This window comes from Chaetodon auriga, chromosome 17 (genome assembly GCF_051107435.1).
Source record: "Chaetodon auriga isolate fChaAug3 chromosome 17, fChaAug3.hap1, whole genome shotgun sequence".
In the NCBI taxonomy this organism is placed as follows: domain Eukaryota; kingdom Metazoa; phylum Chordata; class Actinopteri; order Chaetodontiformes; family Chaetodontidae; genus Chaetodon; species Chaetodon auriga.
In genome coordinates this window covers 22,800,461-22,818,065 of record NC_135090.1, presented here as the reverse complement: position 1 = coordinate 22,818,065, position 17,605 = coordinate 22,800,461, and the positions used below count along the sequence as shown (strand labels likewise).

General features: G+C 45.0%; 1 protein-coding gene across 3 annotated transcripts in view; it reads right to left on the bottom strand.

Moving 5' to 3' along the window:
* Positions 1 to 17,605, bottom strand: part of col14a1b (collagen, type XIV, alpha 1b) — a 129,031-nt gene that overhangs the window by 56,093 nt on the left and 55,333 nt on the right. For all 3 annotated transcript variants that reach the window (XM_076754277.1, XM_076754278.1, XM_076754279.1), the window contains exons 20-23: positions 13,388 to 13,517; positions 8,251 to 8,373; positions 7,794 to 7,943; positions 1,871 to 1,987 (exon numbers count right to left, since the gene is read on the bottom strand). In XM_076754277.1, the coding sequence (XP_076610392.1) occupies positions 1,871 to 1,987; positions 7,794 to 7,943; positions 8,251 to 8,373; positions 13,388 to 13,517 (520 nt within the window). The remainder of the gene's footprint in view (positions 1 to 1,870; positions 1,988 to 7,793; positions 7,944 to 8,250; positions 8,374 to 13,387; positions 13,518 to 17,605) is intronic.

The window sequence follows — 17,605 nt, the reverse complement described above, 5'->3', positions numbered from 1 at the left end:
AGATTTCCATGTTTGTGGGATTAAATCCGTATTTTTACCAGAAGCTGCAAAAAGGAAAGACCGCCGCAGGAAATGATCGTTCTGATGGATTAATCACTGACAGCAGAGTTAGAACAGATGTGCTAAATCACATTCAGAGCGGATAACTGAGAGCGTCCACAGTCCTCCACCTGTGACTGTCTCCATCAGAGACACAAATACAGCTGCCGTCCTCACCGCAGAGGTCACTGTAGAAGACATTCAAAGAGTGACGTTCAGAGACTTGGGTTTGACTGTCTCCGTCTGCGGTGTCTCATCCAGACAGCTGATTCCACACTCTCCCACACACGGCGAACCTCAAATAGAAGCACTTGTTTTGTTGTTTCTATGAAACGATGGTCTCGCAATCAGAGAACGTGATGCAGGTGCAACCAAAACTTCATCACCTCGATGAGAAGAAACTAACTCTTCTCTTCTGCGTAAAGTTTACCTCTCAGAAGAGACACAGCCAGGCGTAATTACTGCCATTCCTGTAGCATCTCATCCCAACGCACTTGGCAGGCATTATACCGACCTTTTGTCTTTTTTCCTGTGTTTTACCTCACACAGCAAATGTAAATGTCACCCGGGCTGCAGTCCGTAAGCCTTCCTTGTCTACAGAGCGGCTCAGTGTCTGATCACACAGCTAAACCTTTAAGACTGTCAGCATGTCTCTGAGGGGATACAACAATATCTTTGTCATCTCAGGCTGCTCAAGGATTCAGAAAATTGGACAGTCTCTGTGCTGCATACTCAAACTCCCACTAATGAAAGCATGAGAGTATGCATGAGGCCCCTCCTCCTACCAGCGCAGACATGCAGCGTAGGCGTTTGATTGGAGAAAGAGAGGAGAACCACAGCTGCATACACAGTAAAATGAGTCCCGCTTTTGAGCTGATGGAGCGGTCGTGATGCACAGTCACGTTCAAGAACCACGTCAGCCTCCACCAGATAATCCTGAGAGCGGCGACTGCGGCAGGAGAGGCCTGAATATATGCCTGCATGCATGTTATCTGCATTTGCACACCTCTTCCCAACACAAAGGTCCAGGAGATCTTCGTTATCTCAGAAAAAGATATCGAGGCCATTAAAACAACGATCATACACACCAACAAAAACACATCGAATGCAGCAGTGCTGTCTTCAAGGAAACATTTGGGGAAATAAACTTGTTTACCATCTTTCCCAGATTCAGAACTGAAAATCAATATTGGTTTTATCTCTGCGTGCCCACTGCAGACACGGCTCCAGTCAGCTGAGCACAACGGTTAGAGGCATCAAATGTCCAGGAGGTCGAGCAGGTAGAGGGTTGGTGGTTCGATCTCGGCCCCTGCTGCCCGCATGTCCAACTGTCCTCGGGAAAGAGTCTGAATCCCACATTGCTGCTGACGGCTGTGTCACCAGTGTGTGAACACTGGTTTATGTTGTGAAGCACTCTGATTGGTTGGTAAGACTAGAAAAATGCTATACAAATGCAATCCTTTTACCACTGGAGACGCTGCATGCAGCCACTGCCAAGCTGCAACTCCAATTCAAAAGAGATCCTAAAATCTTTCAAGTACTGAACAATCAAAATGGGACACAGCATTAGCTGCACTTCCATCAACAAGACTTCAGGTGGTCCCTGGTCTCATAGAAACTTCACAGTATGGATCTATTCTCAGGCTTTTCTGACACCACAGGAGGTTCAGTCACTGCAGCTTCAAGTTACAATACTGAACATTTATTTCAGCACCGTTGAGAACGAGGGAAACATATCAAAAGGAAGAATAACGCCTGTGGCACATGGACGGGGTCTGCAGACAAAACAATGAAACGGACCATGCTGCTGTATGTGTGCATGTGTACTCACTGAGCAGCGACTCGATGACCACTCTGTAGGTGCTGGCGTGTCGGTGAGGCTGCCACTGGGTACACAAGCTAGTCATCCTCACCTGATATGCATTCAGGTTCGTCACTCCCAGGTACACTGCAGGAAGGAAAGAGCGATCATTTATCGAGTGTTTTCCCTTGAGGAGCACACATTTTCAACAGCCTGCATGTGAAAGCACTGTCGACAGCATTGACAAACACATTGACATGCAGAAAATTATTGTGGAACCCCGTTCTTGAATTCTCCATTCACAGTGGATTTAGTCTAAACGGTGAACATATGCCTCTCAATGGCAATTTTAAAGATTAACGCTCCACAAAAGGGATAGTAGGGCTCATTCAGTGTAGAGCTGTCAACAAATATTATACATTTGAATTGGGAATAAAAAGCACCAGCTGCACTCAATATGACAGACAAAACCAGAGTTTCTGCTGTCCAGTAATTAACTTTTTGTGTGTTTGTTTTTACCAGGAAAATCTATTTCAGCCCCACATATTTTTATCTCCCTGCTCATCATGTTCTGTGTGAGTTAGATAATATTCTGGTTCAACACGCTGCTCCTCTGATGTCTGCCTTCTCTCTCACGATTCGGTGAAATGGGAGTTTATTTCAACCAATTCAGAGTTAGTGGTGATTGCTGGAACAGCGCACAGACAAACCAAGAAGGTTTTGGTTAGTTTTATTGTGTTTCTGTCCCGTTTGAATAAAGTGCGTTTTACAATGATAAAATTGCTGTTTTTGTGAATGGAGCCTGGTGGCTTTGGCCAGAGTGATTCAACAGCTGCTCCTGGTTAAACAGACAGGACTTTACTCTTCAAAGGGAAAGTATCTCTGCAGGGATCCTTCCCACAATGTTTTCAGACACTTTTTAGAACAATCTGAGGTCGTACATTGTCTGTGCAAAAACACCAGGAGGGATGACATGGCAGCCGGATTTGTGGCTGCCGGCTGGGTGGCACGGTATGTTTGACTTTCCTCACAGCCTATCACAGTCATCTGTGCTGGCTGCTACGAACACATCCCATTTCATTTCCACCCTGCCTTGCCCAAATGTTGAAATTATGACTGAAACACTGACAAAAATAGCATTGAGATGTAAAAGAAACCCTCAGCTTGTTCTGAACTCTAAAAATATGCATTGAAGAGTTGTAAGCATTCTTCTCTACATGCCGCTGTAATAATAAGGCCGCACTGAGCTCAGATCAGAGGAACCACACGCCATCGTGTTTCCAGATGAGACTTAAAATGTACGGCCTGTTGGTTTAAGGACATGTGAGTTATTTACAGACTGAGAAATGTAACTTCACTGACTCATGCAAATGCAGCTTGCACGCACGCACGCACACACGCACACACACGCACGCACGCACGCACGCACGCACGCACACACGCACACACACGCACTTCATTTATGCAGATAGCATATATGCACTTTTACTGGCCCACTTTTGAAAGCATCCCTTGTGCTGAGTTCAAAGACATTAGCATGCATGTCTGTGAGCTGGTAATGGCCTTGTACATCACAGCATATTTTACATTCACTCTGACAAAATAGAACATTTTCCAGTTGAGCCAAAAATCAAATTTGCATTATTTTGGACTCTGTGGATAAATGCATAATGTATCTCTGCGTAATGATCTCCCAATGTGATTTAATTAGAGGACACGAAGGGATTCTTAATGGAGCATCTGAACAGCATAATGCAGACAGCAGGAGAGAAAGTATGACAGTAACTGAGGAGTCGATGTTTGGAGTCAAATCTAACTACTGCTGCCCAGTGCACATTGTGACGAGCAATATCAACTCCTTGAGCAAAGTCTTAAGTACAACTATTATCTTATCCTGACCCACATCCTCTAACAGTCAACACCTATAATGTGGTGTTCTTTATTATCTTACTGGCCTCACGACATCTAATACTGATAACAATGAAGAGCTCAAATCCTCATCAGATCTCATGTCAGACAGATCAGGGATGTCAGGTTTCTACTAACTGTAAAATGAGAGGACGTAAGCAGGCCATCGGCGCCTGTAAGGACAATTTTCTGTTGTTTTTAATTTCCCATCCATCGACACAAACGCTAAGTTCACATTTATACTCATACCAAACATAGTTATAAAGCTAATACTGGCATGAGTCCACTTAAGCCGTTTCAAGATACAATCGCTACAGGAGGCTCAATAAACGCCACCAGCAGGCAAAATAACCGTTTTTTAAAATGACGCAACACTGACACAACTCACCAATTATGTCTCTCATTGATCCACAGATGGATAAAACTCCGACAAAAACGGTCCGAGAACATCAACAAAGATCCAGACGATCCACTGCAGTAAAAATATTCAGTCCAAAACATGATGATAATCCACAGAAAGACGTTTTCTCCTTTCAAATTAGCCGTAATATGCTAGTCCACTTGCCTTCCGTTTTTCCGGTCACAACTTCCGGAAAAAAATGCAAATTGGCGCCAGTTTTCAAATTACATCTCTCTTGACCAATCACAACCTCCACATCAGGCCTAGCAACCAGAGCAGCCAATAACAGTCTCAGTTGACCAGAAAGGCCCCCTTTTCTATGTCCATGTGAAGATTGAGCCAATAACAGCCAAGCTTGCAGATGACTGACGCTTCGACCGGCCAATGAAATTCAGAACATGCTGACACGACACTGCAGTGGTTTATTTCCAGCTCCTGCACCTCAAATCAAGGAATTCAGTGCTAATGGTGAGATTACACACAATTTGATGTGATAAATAAACGGTCTCAATATAAAAATATACAGCCAAAATAAAGAGATAGATACCATAAATATAAACAGAAATGGCCAAAATTTTGATTTCATGAAGGCAAAAAGATATTTATGTAGACATATAGTAAACACCTACATAAACCATTAGAGAAAACATGAAAATATTCAGTTTCTGTGGAATCAGCGAATATTAAACTTGGACGAGGGCAAGGCTTCATGCCGTGGTCCCACTGTGTTCTCCAGCTAATAAGTACCAGATAAAGTCATCTGCAAGCGTCTATTTAGAAAAACATATTCAGGCAGAAAAACCTATTTCAGTGTGTTCAAAGTTCAGAGCATCACCTCTCATAAAAGACCAGACCCAGAACACACTGCAGGGAGGACATACTGAATCCCATTCAGCCTGGGAACACTGCAGGAAGAGCTCGAGAGGGCTTCCTTGCTTCCTTCCTTGCTTACCTTGCTAACTTCCACCCAGATCTCCTTCTACATCCTGTCTCCTACCAACAGGAAATGTGGGTCCTGAAACTTTCCTTAAATTAACCAAAAAGCTTTAGTTGTTGAAACTTAAGCAAACCTACAACATACAAACGATCACAAAACACTCCTGCATCATTTTATAACAGTCAAACAGCTTCGTTTTGTTTAGCCTTGTGGGGGAGCCTCAGTTGGTATAATGAGGTCTTCCATGAGGTCTTGCAGGGTTGCTCTCAGACAGTAAATGTGCTCTTTCTGGCTGCACCTACAGTTTCTCTTATTATCTTAAGGTCACAACAATGACAGAGGGTCAGAGACGGACAAAATCTAAACAAAAACAACAAAGATCAGCAGCTGTTTGATTTTACTGTTTGGGTTTTGATGACTTTTTCATCCTGTGTCGTATCTCTTCAGTTACAGCAGACACGAAAGGCTTTGGTTGTGCTAAACCACCAATGCAACGCTAATATGAATCAAGAAGACGCTGAAAAACTGATTTATGTCTTTATTTCAAGCCGACTATTTTCTGGCCTGCAGAAACAAAAACACTGAGACTTCAGCTCATTCAAAAGCCTGCAGCTCGACTATGAACCAGAACCAGGAGCAGAGAGCACATCATCCAGTTTCAGCTGCTCTCAGTCTCCTTCTTGTCCTCAGCAACTGTGTAAGTTGTGCTGGTGTGTGACATTGACGCGTCAGTCCACTCATCCCTGCTTGGCCCATTGGCTTCATTAACATGCTGCTGAGCAATATGACAGACGCTCCATTCACCTCCTGGGATCCCACTGGCCTCATATCGTTAAACGCTCTTTTACAACTCCACCCATCTCTCCATCTTTCTTCTTACTTTCCCCACCTTCTTCAGGTTTATTCCCCATCTTCTCTCCACTTTCTCTTTGCCCCAACTCCCCCCAAACTTGTCCTTCAAATCAACCAAGAAGTGCTTAATTATCATGCAGGCGAAGAAAACTGCGGTCCCGATGCAAAGCGACGCCTGCGATCCATTTAAAGCTTCGTGTTTGGGCGTTCGGCTGATACTTGCATTGAGAGCTCTTACCCAGAGAGGAACGAGAATGGATGAAAGGGTTGAGGTTCAGTGTCCTGTTCAAGGACACTTCAAGAGGACACATGTTTTTTGTTGGTCGCTTTGGCTGTCATGGAGATCAAAGCAGAGACCTTTCCGTTTCAAAAAGGGTCGTTTCAGCGAGAGGCCGGCCGCGGTGAAGTGGTTAATTATCATGCAGAGGAGGGAGATCCAGGCTGCTGCTCAAACGATTGTACTTGGGAAGCAGTGACTGATCGAACGGGGCAGACACTCAGAGAGCCGCGGGAAGGGTCCACATCTCCAGCGAGATCTGAGATCTGTTGTATCTGCAGTTCATTCCAGGGTCGGATGTAATTAGGCGAAGCAGCCACTGAAGGTGTGAGACGGATATCAAGATACTGACGTCTGCAGGCATCTGGCTGCTTCTCCCATCACTTCAGAAGAGACTGATTACATGTTACATGATCGGTCAGGTTTAGAAAACACCAATCAAACAATGAAGTCACTGACAGGATGACCTGAGAGTCCACAGTTAATGTCGTCTGTTTCCCCCGTTGCAGGAAACTTTAATCACTGCTGGTATGAAGAGAAGTAACATCTAATTTGTTCAGTTATTTTGGTTAAATTGAAATGAACATATGTAGATCGTACTGTGAGGTTTTACCGCTAATTAGAGTAAAAATAGACAGAGGTACTTTTAAAGCTGCACAAACACTATTGTTGTGTAACAGACAGAGCACCTGCTGATGGAAAGATGATGGAAAACAAACAGTTTGTGGAGAACTACACCAACAGTCCAATCCACCCATCATCCAACAGAACAAAGGCAAATAAAGTAGAACTGTCGCTAACGAGGCAGCAGCTGAAATCTCCTCCGTCAAAGTCTTGTAATCACATGGTCACAATAAAAACTTCAAGTCTCTGTCCTCTAATTAGCATTGAATGAGAACAAAGGCGTTAACAGCTGAACGTCTGTCCTGAAGCAAATCTTTAAAATTTAAAAGACATTTCGCAGTTTCATCCAAAAGTTTGTCTCCAACCGCAGCTGGTGCGGTCACGGAGGTCCAGCCAATAATAATCTTTTTAAAATAAAGGTTAAAATGAGCAACAGCTGGGGAAAAAAAAGAGTTATGATGTTATTTGCAGTTCATCTAAATGAGATGAGATGTGCAATTTAGTCATTTAACTGCGGTTCAAACAGACACAAATATGGAGTCTCATCTAAATATAAATAACAGATGAGGTCTGGGATGAACCAACACCGGGTTTATTATTCTCAAATCAAATATGTAGTTTCTTGAGTGAAAAGTAAGCGCTCACAGTAGATTTTTGTGTGTAACACATCGTATACTGAAAATTGAAGTTTGTCTAAATGATATGACAGCTTCAGTATCGTACGCTTCACATTGATTCACGAGAACAAAAATGAAACTGAAGCAGGTCGATGACTTGGAAAAAGCTGTGAACACACATGAGGCATGCACAGATGTTTACCGGTTCTTTTATTGTGCATTTATATTCAGATGAGGCCGTAATGTGAGATCAGCACATTCCTGTTGGAGGGGCTGAATTCTGAACAGCCCTGATGGAAGCTGCAGCACTGAGCTAAAGACACAGACGATGCACTTACGGGTCTTGGCCCTCCCTGAAAGGGCCTCGCTGGATCCCGTGGTGTACGAGGCGATGACCTTGACACTGTACTCCGTTCCGCTCAGAAGGTTGACGATCAGCATGGTGTTCACGTCCTCGCCCACGAACGTCTCCAGAGCTGCTCCGGGGGCTGCGGAGGGGCGGGATAATAGAGGTGAAACGTCAAGGCGGAGCAAATGGTCAGTGGAAGGAAGGAGCTCAGAGGAGCGGGCTCTGAGACGATCATTAGCTTCAATTCCAGTCAGATGGAGAGGATGGAGGACAACATGTGACGCAGACAGGAAGACAAATCCTGCAGACTGCAGCCTGACCGGAGGACACTTTGTTTGGATTCATCAGCATTATGTTATGTAAGAAAAACAGAGAATAACTGAAACCACTTCAGTGTTCACAGCTTGATGCAGTCTGTGTGTGTGTGTGTGTGTGTGTGTGTGTACCAGACACGGGCTGGTAGACGACTCTGTAGCCCATCGTAGGTGAAGGTGGAGAGTCCCAGCTGATCCTGAAGCGGTTGTACCATTCCTCTGCCACCCTCAGGTTCCTGGGAGCTGAGAGAGGAACTGAGGAAGGAACCAGAGAGGACAAGAACCGACATTAAGAGAGCATTTCAGCTTTTAAATGAATGTGATCCATGTGTATCCTGTACTGCTTTTATACTACAGGCAAAACAAGAAAACGCTGTGTAACAATGCACTGGAGCACAGTTAGCAGTTATAAGGTAAGTCAAATGGAACAAAAGCAAATCTACTTTCCAAAAATGTCATTCTCTGCACGTCACGATGATTAAAAAAGTGCTTTATTAAAGGAAACCGTCATCACAGAGCAGAGGGAGAAAAGTACAGCGAGGAACTGGAAGGACAGAAACCAAGTTGGCAAGAGGAAGATAACGAGGAAGAGTCGAAGCCGGATGAGAGTTTGATAACACTTAATGTAATTTCAACAGTCAGCACGGTGCGAGTGGAAGACCGTTTGAGCCTGAGCGAGTCTGTCAGAAAGACACTAAACCCAGAGGAGTTTTCACTGGGACGGAGAAGAAGTTTGGGAGATGGAGCGAATGGCAGGAAGGTTTAGAAAGTTTCTCTCTGAGGGACGTGTGATGAGCGCTCACACACGTCTGTAACCTCTGTGCAGTCCGCTCTGCTCCTCCTGAGCCGTGATAGATTCAAATCCCCCCGGTTAATGGGAAACCAGAGACTTTCTCAGGTCTAAATCCCCGAGTGATTCTGCCGGCTGTTCTGTTGCACATTTAAAATGCTAAAAACCTCCGATTGTCTCTCCGTGTTCCATCAGTCCTCCCTGAGCTTCCATCCTTCTCACCGTTTTATGAGCCGAGACCTCAGATTAACGTGGCTCTTCTGCCTCATTTTCCCTCTTCGCCTTCAGCCCTCGTTCACATTAAAAAGCCGATCGTCCTCTCTGCGTCCACCTCTCAGCATGTGCTGCGTCCTCGTATGTTCAAATCACTCCTTACACTCGTCTCTGCTGGCGAGTTATCCATCTTTTCTGTGTCTTCACTGGTCCTGAGAAAATCACTATCATCCTCAGAGCTCTCTCTGCCACTCCCCCCAACATGCTCTCACCCTTCAGGCCTCGTGCTGAGGAGAAACTGCAGATTTAGTGGTCAGGCCATTAATGACCAAAGGAACAGCCCGGGAACATTTTTCAGAACTCGGGTACTAGCTCTGCGTTTCCTGCGGGGGAACTTTGGACAGCTGAACAGTTTACAGCATCACAAAGTGTATCGTCTCATCTATAATTGAATTCTCAGAGGAAGCAGTCACCCTCTAATCTGACGCTGCACGACACTGGAAAAAACTGACACTGCAATATATTTTATCCCTGAGATATAAACTGCTGTATGAAAAAACACAGATTCATGCAGAGAGATTTTACTGCAGATTCACAATTAACAAACATAAGCTTCATAATTCGGCTCTTTAAAAGTCTGTCCTCCTCTCTTACATGGAGCTCACATGGTTCAGCCCCCTGCCACCCCTCCAGAGATCAGTGTGGACTGCTCCACTTTAGGTCATTTGTATGATACAAATGAACTTGTGTGTCAGTTGTGTTATTTACATGAAAGCTAACATTTCGAGCGAAGTTCAAACCTACATGGAGAAGATAAACAGGCCTCTCAGTGCAAACAGCAACAAACAGATTTATCTACAAGTCGCTCAGGGGAAAGTACAGATCGATCTGGATACTGCAGGTTTACGTGTGTGTGCGCTGATTTCTAACATTGGGACATGAACCAGCACTGGGACGAGGTTCCACTGTTAATGGGAACACACTCAAAAAGCCACCTTCCATTAAAGGACGCCTGCCTCAAGCATCCAGGCAGCATCATCTGTGACAGCAGCTGCATCCAGTGCATGTTTGCATGACCAGCCATCACTTCTCTACGTGAAAGGCTGCATTAGATCAGTTTAAAAACAGCCAAAACAGGCGGCGCTCTTTTTTAGGTTGTGGTTGGCGACTGGTGGGACCTGCTGTGGTCGTTTGATGGACTGATGGTGATTGTTGTTGATGAAGTTGAAGTGCACGCCTTCAGCAGAGCACACAGGGAACTGCCCAAACTCCATCCAGGAACCAAAAATCAGACCACTTTATGGAATATCAGAGACTTTTCTTCTAGATTAGTCACTGAAAATGAGAAATTTTCCTTTTGTGCGAAACAGCAGAAAGGCTGTAGCTTAACCTGTTTGAGTTAATTTGCCTGATTCTGTCCTGCGACGTGACACCATGTCGATGCTGATGTAACGACATACTGTGCAGCTCTATCCTGATCTGTAATCATTCTACTTCACATCTTCAAGTCAGTTTCAAGTCAATAGAGAAATATTAGATGACCAAAGAAAAAAATAATCTATTTATGACTGAGAGAACATCTGTGAAACTGCACGAAAGCAGGGAACAACAAACACGTCTGTGCAGCTGAGGACAAACCTCCCAATCCCAGAATCGATCTGATTTGTCATTTCACAGTTGTATCATAATCTGTTGCAGTTTATTTCCCTCCCAACACTGTTCAGTGTTTCCTGACAGGTTCAAATCCCCAGATTATGCTCATCTTCCTCTTCCACCACTTATAATCCTGCTGAGTCTCATCCTCTGAGCATCTTTTTCTGTCATTTCTTCTGCAAGGTTTTCCATCTGAGTCCATACAGAGACCCAAAGTCATAAAATCAATGTGACCTCTGTGTTCAAGTCCCAAACTGTTTCCAGCTTTCACTCTCACTTCACTGTAGTTCAAGGTTCTTTACGATCACACTGACTATCTTCACTTATGCTACACAAAAAACATTCAGCTTCTCTTTCAGTGACCAACAGATTCAAACCCTCCATCAACACCAAAAATCCTGTTTCAGCTCAAACCCCAGTGAGACATCAGATGGTCACAGCTTTAAATCTCCAGATTAAACTGGTCACAATATGTTGACGGTGTGAAAATCAAAGAGCTTCTGGTTCTTATCCGTCCCTCAGCGATAGACTCATCCGTCGTTTCAAACTGATTTCTGACACGTCTGTGTTTTTTACTCTCTCCTCCCTCTCAAAGCTGCTGTGCCTCCTCTCTGTATTCCCCTCACTCCTCTCCCAGTGGTCACTCCATCCCTCAGTGGATCAAACTCTCACATTATTCTGCCTTTTCTGTCACATTATCTATCTTCAGTTTGAGGCTAAAAACCCCATCATCCTCTCTGCATTCCTCGTCACGCCTCCCTCAGCCTTCACGCCATCCCTCATAGGTTCAAATCCCCAGATTACACCCGCTCCCTTTGTCACATCATCTATCTTCACTCTAAAAAACCCAATCATCCCCTCTCTCTGCGCCCGCTGTCGCTCCTCCCCGGGCGATCATCTCATCCCTCACCTGCTAACAGGAACCATTCATCTTCAGCGGGTGTCGGAGGCCCCATCGTTTAAAAACCGGAGAACATCGTTAGCGTCCGTTAATGTGTGTAATGCGCTGCACAGGCAGACACGATGGGACGGAAAGGAAAGACGAATGACTTGAATTTAACGTTTCCTCCTCGCTGAACGTCGAGTGTTTGCACTTGGCAGCAGAGGAAATCATCGGCCTCTGCTGGTGCATTCACAGCAGCGTTCAGTCACTTTGAACAAAAGGGGAAAGAACGCCTCCGACACGCTCCGTCTTCAGCGCCGCGCTGAGGAAAATGGATGGCGAACACTGAGCCACCCAGGCAGGCTGCTATCTCTTTTAACTCGGCTGAAATTGTCTCGAGTTAATGAGCTGCACAGAGACACAGGACAGGTAGAAAGCACCTGAGGACGACATTCAGCGGTTAATGGAGGTGCTGCAAAGACGAAGGTCGCGGCAATTATGTTTCCTTACAACCATTAAGACACATTACAATAGATTTCATGTCAAGTTATTGCTTCACAGCTCCAATACTCCCAGCAGACTTTCATTTAGTTTGAGTTTCTTTAAACTCACTCTTTAAACAAAGTTGTTTTTCAGCTGCATATGCTCAACGACAGCAGAATGAGGTCTCACATTAACTGGTTTTCCCACGCATTTCTCTGTGGGTTTATAGTCTCACACAAGTGAATCCTTTTCATTTTTACTGGTGACAAGAACAACTCCCTCTCCATCCGTCTCCACGTCCCCTCTGGCAGCAGTTTTGTTCCGCTAACCAGACGTCCTAAAGAAGATGAACAGCTAAAAAGTTTCTGTTCCACTTAAGCTGCCATGTTTGTTTCAGGGTAATGAGAGTTCAGTCTGAGGGGGAAGTGTTCCTTTCATCTTCATTTCATCTAACTTCTCTGAGGAGCCCAACCTGCTGGGCTCCCAAGAGACACACTTTTCTCTTTATTCCTGGTTCCTGAACCACCTGTTTTCAGTCCCAGAGCGTCAAATACCACCGCTTTGTCTCATGGAGATGGACATAGTACCCTTCAGTATCTGTATGAGACGCACCGAGCTGTCCAATGTAAACCCCTCAGAGGTATATTTGATGCTCAGAGCAGCAGCAGCAGCGCTTTATGCTGTGAAACGGCTGCAGTTTGCTGAGGTTCAGGCACCAAAACTTCTCGGTGCTGTTGAGGAAAAGACTGTTTTGGTGTCTCACAGGACACAAAGCCTGGTCTCCTGGGTGAAAGCTGTGTGTCTGTCTGACCCATCATCCACCCCGCCTTCCTCCATACGCAGACATTCTTGCTGTTTAAAGTACATCACGTTGTTTTCTCTCTCTCTCTCTTTATGCTCTGTTTGTGGTCTCAACTCTAAATCCTTTAGAGAATGATTCAGCTCTTTGTTTAGCTGTCCGGACGGAAACTTTATTGTTTTGGCTGGCTGTAAAAAGCCCCCGTACACCACCTGCTCAGACAGACACAGTCAGAGCTGGTGAACATAGTGGAGCATTCAGCAGCTAAAGAGCCTGATATTTCCCTCAGGAGCTGGAGGAGACCACAACCAGAGCTGAAATGAATGATGCTGCTGCTCCGTAACTGCTGTATGTGGGGAAAAAAGCAACTGTTTGCAAACAAGTTCAACATAAAAAGGTGACCACACGCAAAACATCACTTCAGTCAAACAAACTGAACGTTTCTTACGTGTTCTTGCCATCCGTGATATTGCCGGTCCGTCTCCATCAGGGTAAACAGGAGTGATGGTGACTTTGTACTCGGTGTCTGACAGCAGAGGCTGCAGGACCAGGCTGTTCTGGATTGTGGGCACGGTCCTCTGCAAACACAAATTCAGTAAGGTTTTAAAACCAAGTATTAATTAATTAAGAAACTGGTAGAAAGTTTGGCATCAACAGTGTAAAACCAGTGTTAGCAACAATTGGCACAAATGTAATGATTTGATCAGGATGTGAAGGCAAACTGAAGTCTATGAAATCATGATGGGAGAGATCAGGAGGTACAGTGGGTCATCCTCTAATCACAGCGCTGGTAGCTTGACCCCCAGCTGTTGAACATGGAAGTTCTTGGGCAAGACATTAAAGCCCAAATTGCTCCTGATGGTCGGTGCAGTTAAGCCAGATCGTTCATCAATATGAGCAAACTCAAGCTCCATCGCAAGAAACAGAAATTCTGAAGGAGTGAGAAAATTCAAAATAAGAAACTCAAACCTTCGTCCACGTGGTCTCAGTGATGTGGTTTTTAACCTGCCAATCAAACATGTGGATGGCAGCGAGACATCATGTTCTTTTTGTATATTATGTTGACAGCTTGGTTTCTGCAGCTGACTTCCGAAGTGTTTTTGTTGCCTCAATCTAACCACAGTCTGGGTGTGAGCCCTGGATTCTCCTGCACTTTGTACGCCCCCCATCCACCCGACCACCTGCCTGCAACTCAAGCAGTGTTTCATTCACTCAAAGACACGTGGACTCTGATCATAATCCAGGCAGCGCAGAGTCATTTTTCATGCAAATCAGCAGAATATGAACATACGTTGTAGGAGACAGGGTTGAACCTCATGCTAACTACCCAGTCCTTCGCCTTTAGTTTATTAAAAAGACGAACATCGCTTTACACCTACAGAGTCAGGGAGGATCAGTGTGGATCTTTGGTGACGTTTGACAGATTTGGACCATTTTCAAACTGGATCTCATTACTTTAACCACTGCCCCTGCACAGACGCTGTGAGTCCACACAGTGTCAGAAGCTGTAACAGCAGGACAGTCTGAGCGCTGGGCTCTGCACTCGGCAGGTCAAACACATGCTGACACCTTTAATAAGATCTTCACTGGCTTCTAAAGTTTCTCAGGTATTTTGTCAGTTTTCAGGATGAATGAAAACGCACAATGACTAAAAAACAAGCGTCCATCTTCCTGCATCCCTGGAGAGAAGCATCTGAAGAGACCTGAATTTGGTAGATTTCCTCTTTAATACACATGCCAGCACTTCCTCTGGGATTCATTCTCAAATGAACTCAAAAAGCAAATTAAAATTTCATTAGTACCACGTACCAAAAACTCAACACATGTATTAGCCTGTTAATGGAGGTGAGGCACGGGGCTGCTGCAGCCAGGCTCTGAGCTTTCAGGTGCTGCAGAGGTTAATTGTGTCCAGGTTTCTCCCTCACCTGTCTGTGAACTGTGGCCTTCTGTTAAAACTGATCCCTCGTGGCTCGTTCGTCCAGGTGAACCGCTGTCCTCATCCTGAAGAAAAGCTCATCTGTGTCTTTACCCTGCAGGCCTCTTTCCTCTCCTCTCTCTTTCTTCTTCTGGTCCTCTGTCTCCTTCTCTACCTTTGTTTCCCTGCACACTGTTTCTCTCTACATCTGGTCTTTATGAATCACTCTTTGATTTATATCACTATTTCTCTCTATAAATCAGTGTCACGATGGAGCTGTGATGGACTGTAACTGTCTGGAAACTCAACTGAAAAATGTCTGTTTTGGTTAATATAGTGAATTCAATAACTGACAAATGAAGGTTCAAACATCAGCTGAAAACGTCAGAACATCTGGAGATATCTAAGAATGACATTCAGGATCACTTCCTTGTCTGCTGTCTCTCACTGTGTTGTGCTTCATACGAAAATATTTTTACCTTATTTGTTTATTCATTTTTATCTTTTCCTGTGTGTGGATCTCGTGTGTCTTTTAAAAGCTGTTGTATAAATAAACCTTTCTCTTAACTTCAAGCATTTCAGCGTTCGGTGCTTTTATCTATAATCTTGGATGTTCGGCGGCTTCGTACACGTGATTGAACGCGGAGCTGCGTTTGGCTGCTTGATTCCTGTTTTTACCTGCTGATAAACGGTGCCACGGCTGCTTTGTTGTGGGTGTGAGAAATCTTTTAATATGTTAAAGGTTGAGTTGTGTGTGCGCATGTCTTTTCATTCCTCTGTCTCTCTACCACCGTCTGTCTGTCTGTCTCTTTGTCTGTCAGCCCAGTTTGCATTCTGAGCATGTACAGTCTAGCCTGGCTTCATCCACAAACCCTCCGCTCCCCCCTCCCCAAAAAGACACTTTCTCAGACGTGTCAGTCAGACAAACACTGTGGGCCTTGACAAATCGATTTCAGCCCAGTCTGATGAAAAAGGCAGCAAGTCTCTAAAGTGTCACCGAGCTCCACAGTTGGAAGAAACCACCTTAAGCTACACTCCTTTTACTCCACTTTGTAAATGCAAACATGGTTTCATAAAGTATTTATAGGATCTAGTTTTGACAGAGGCTCTGTGCAGGCCCAGAATATTAAGTCTGATCCACCTGAGACTTTGCTGGAGCTACAATGCTTGGAGGCAAACTGCACGGGGAACACAGCACACAGAGTCAATTTAAGGTGACTATAGTCCTCGGCAATACGACAATACATCAGTTAAAGTGCAGAGAACTGCAGCCGAGCAAACGCCGCTCCAAAAAGAAACCTTTAACCCTCCTAACTGACTGTGACCACTTGAAAGAAAACACACACCTCATCCAGCGGGTCCAGGTCCAGACCGCACTCCAGGCCAGTGGTTACAAGGAGCGGATGATGAGAATCGCACGCTGATTTCAGACCAGAACAGGCCCCTAACTCAACAGGGACCACCAGGGGCTTCCCAGTGGAACTCCCTTAAGAGGCAGCCAGCGTCACATCACAAGGAGTATGCACTTACCACAAACCAGTTAACACCACCAGACCTCTGCTGGGCCACCCTGAAGACAGGACCCCTGCGATGAGGACTGGAGCGGTCTATGATGGCAATATGCCATCAACTGTGACGGCTGAGGGGAATTCTAGACCAGTGAACAGCAAGGAGACTGAACGAACACCAGGAAACGACCCACACCGGTCACAGAATCAACATGGACGAGGTCAAAGGTCATCGACTAAGAGCCGGTAGTTAGGACAAGGTGGACGTTCACATCCAAGGGCAAAGACCTTCATTAAATAGAGTTCAGGACCCCCGCCCTTTAGGACCACAGGTGACAGAACGTCCTGTTCCATTAGGTGAAGAGGACAGTGAGGCGTGCTTGAAAGCTCCAGAAAGCCAGTAAGTGGACCCTTGATCTTAGCACTTTGTTAGCTTTTAACTAAGGTGAAGGACGAACGTCCAAATTCAAATACAGACCAAAACACGTCCAACAGTTGAGAGCGGATCCTGTGATTTGCGGCTCTGAGGTTGTGCTGGATCCAGCAGACTGTAATTAGCATTCTTGGCAGGTTTATCTGGGGTTTGACACCATCAACATCATTTTTCCTTCACACCTCTGAGACAATCTGATGAAACTTCCTCAGCTGTAATACTTGGACATTATAAATAAGCAAATGTTCCGATTGCAAGGGTCAAAACCCCAATAAAAAGCACAATAAAACGTATCCCCTGAGCGACTTAAAGGTAAAAGTAAAAAATCATCATTCATATGAAGGATGGCAAAAAAAGTGAAACTTTAAGACAGGACCTGGATTCTTTGCCAGAGTCTCTATAAGCTACAGAAAATCTGTGACAGAAGGAAAACCATAACGCCTTAAACTTTCTAATCCTCCCTTGACAACATTTTTATCTCCTGGAACAACATTTTGTTGCCGAGCAATAATAGCCAAACTCTGTCTACACACAGTGGAATTGCACTTGATGCCCGGCAGCTTCGCTTTATTGGACGCCGAACGAAGCAGCTTCACCGAGCTCAGCGTCACAGCTGTCTGTGGACAGATGGCTGCAGAGCCGAGGCGCCCGGCGGATACGGCGCAGACACCGACATCTGGTAAAACAGTGGCAGAGCGATCTGAGTGGGCACGACCATTAAGTCCTGTGTTTATAAGCCTGTAGAGAGGCGAGTGTTGAGGAATCAGCTCAGTGACAGAGGTAAGTGTGTTCTGAAGCTGCAGTAATCTC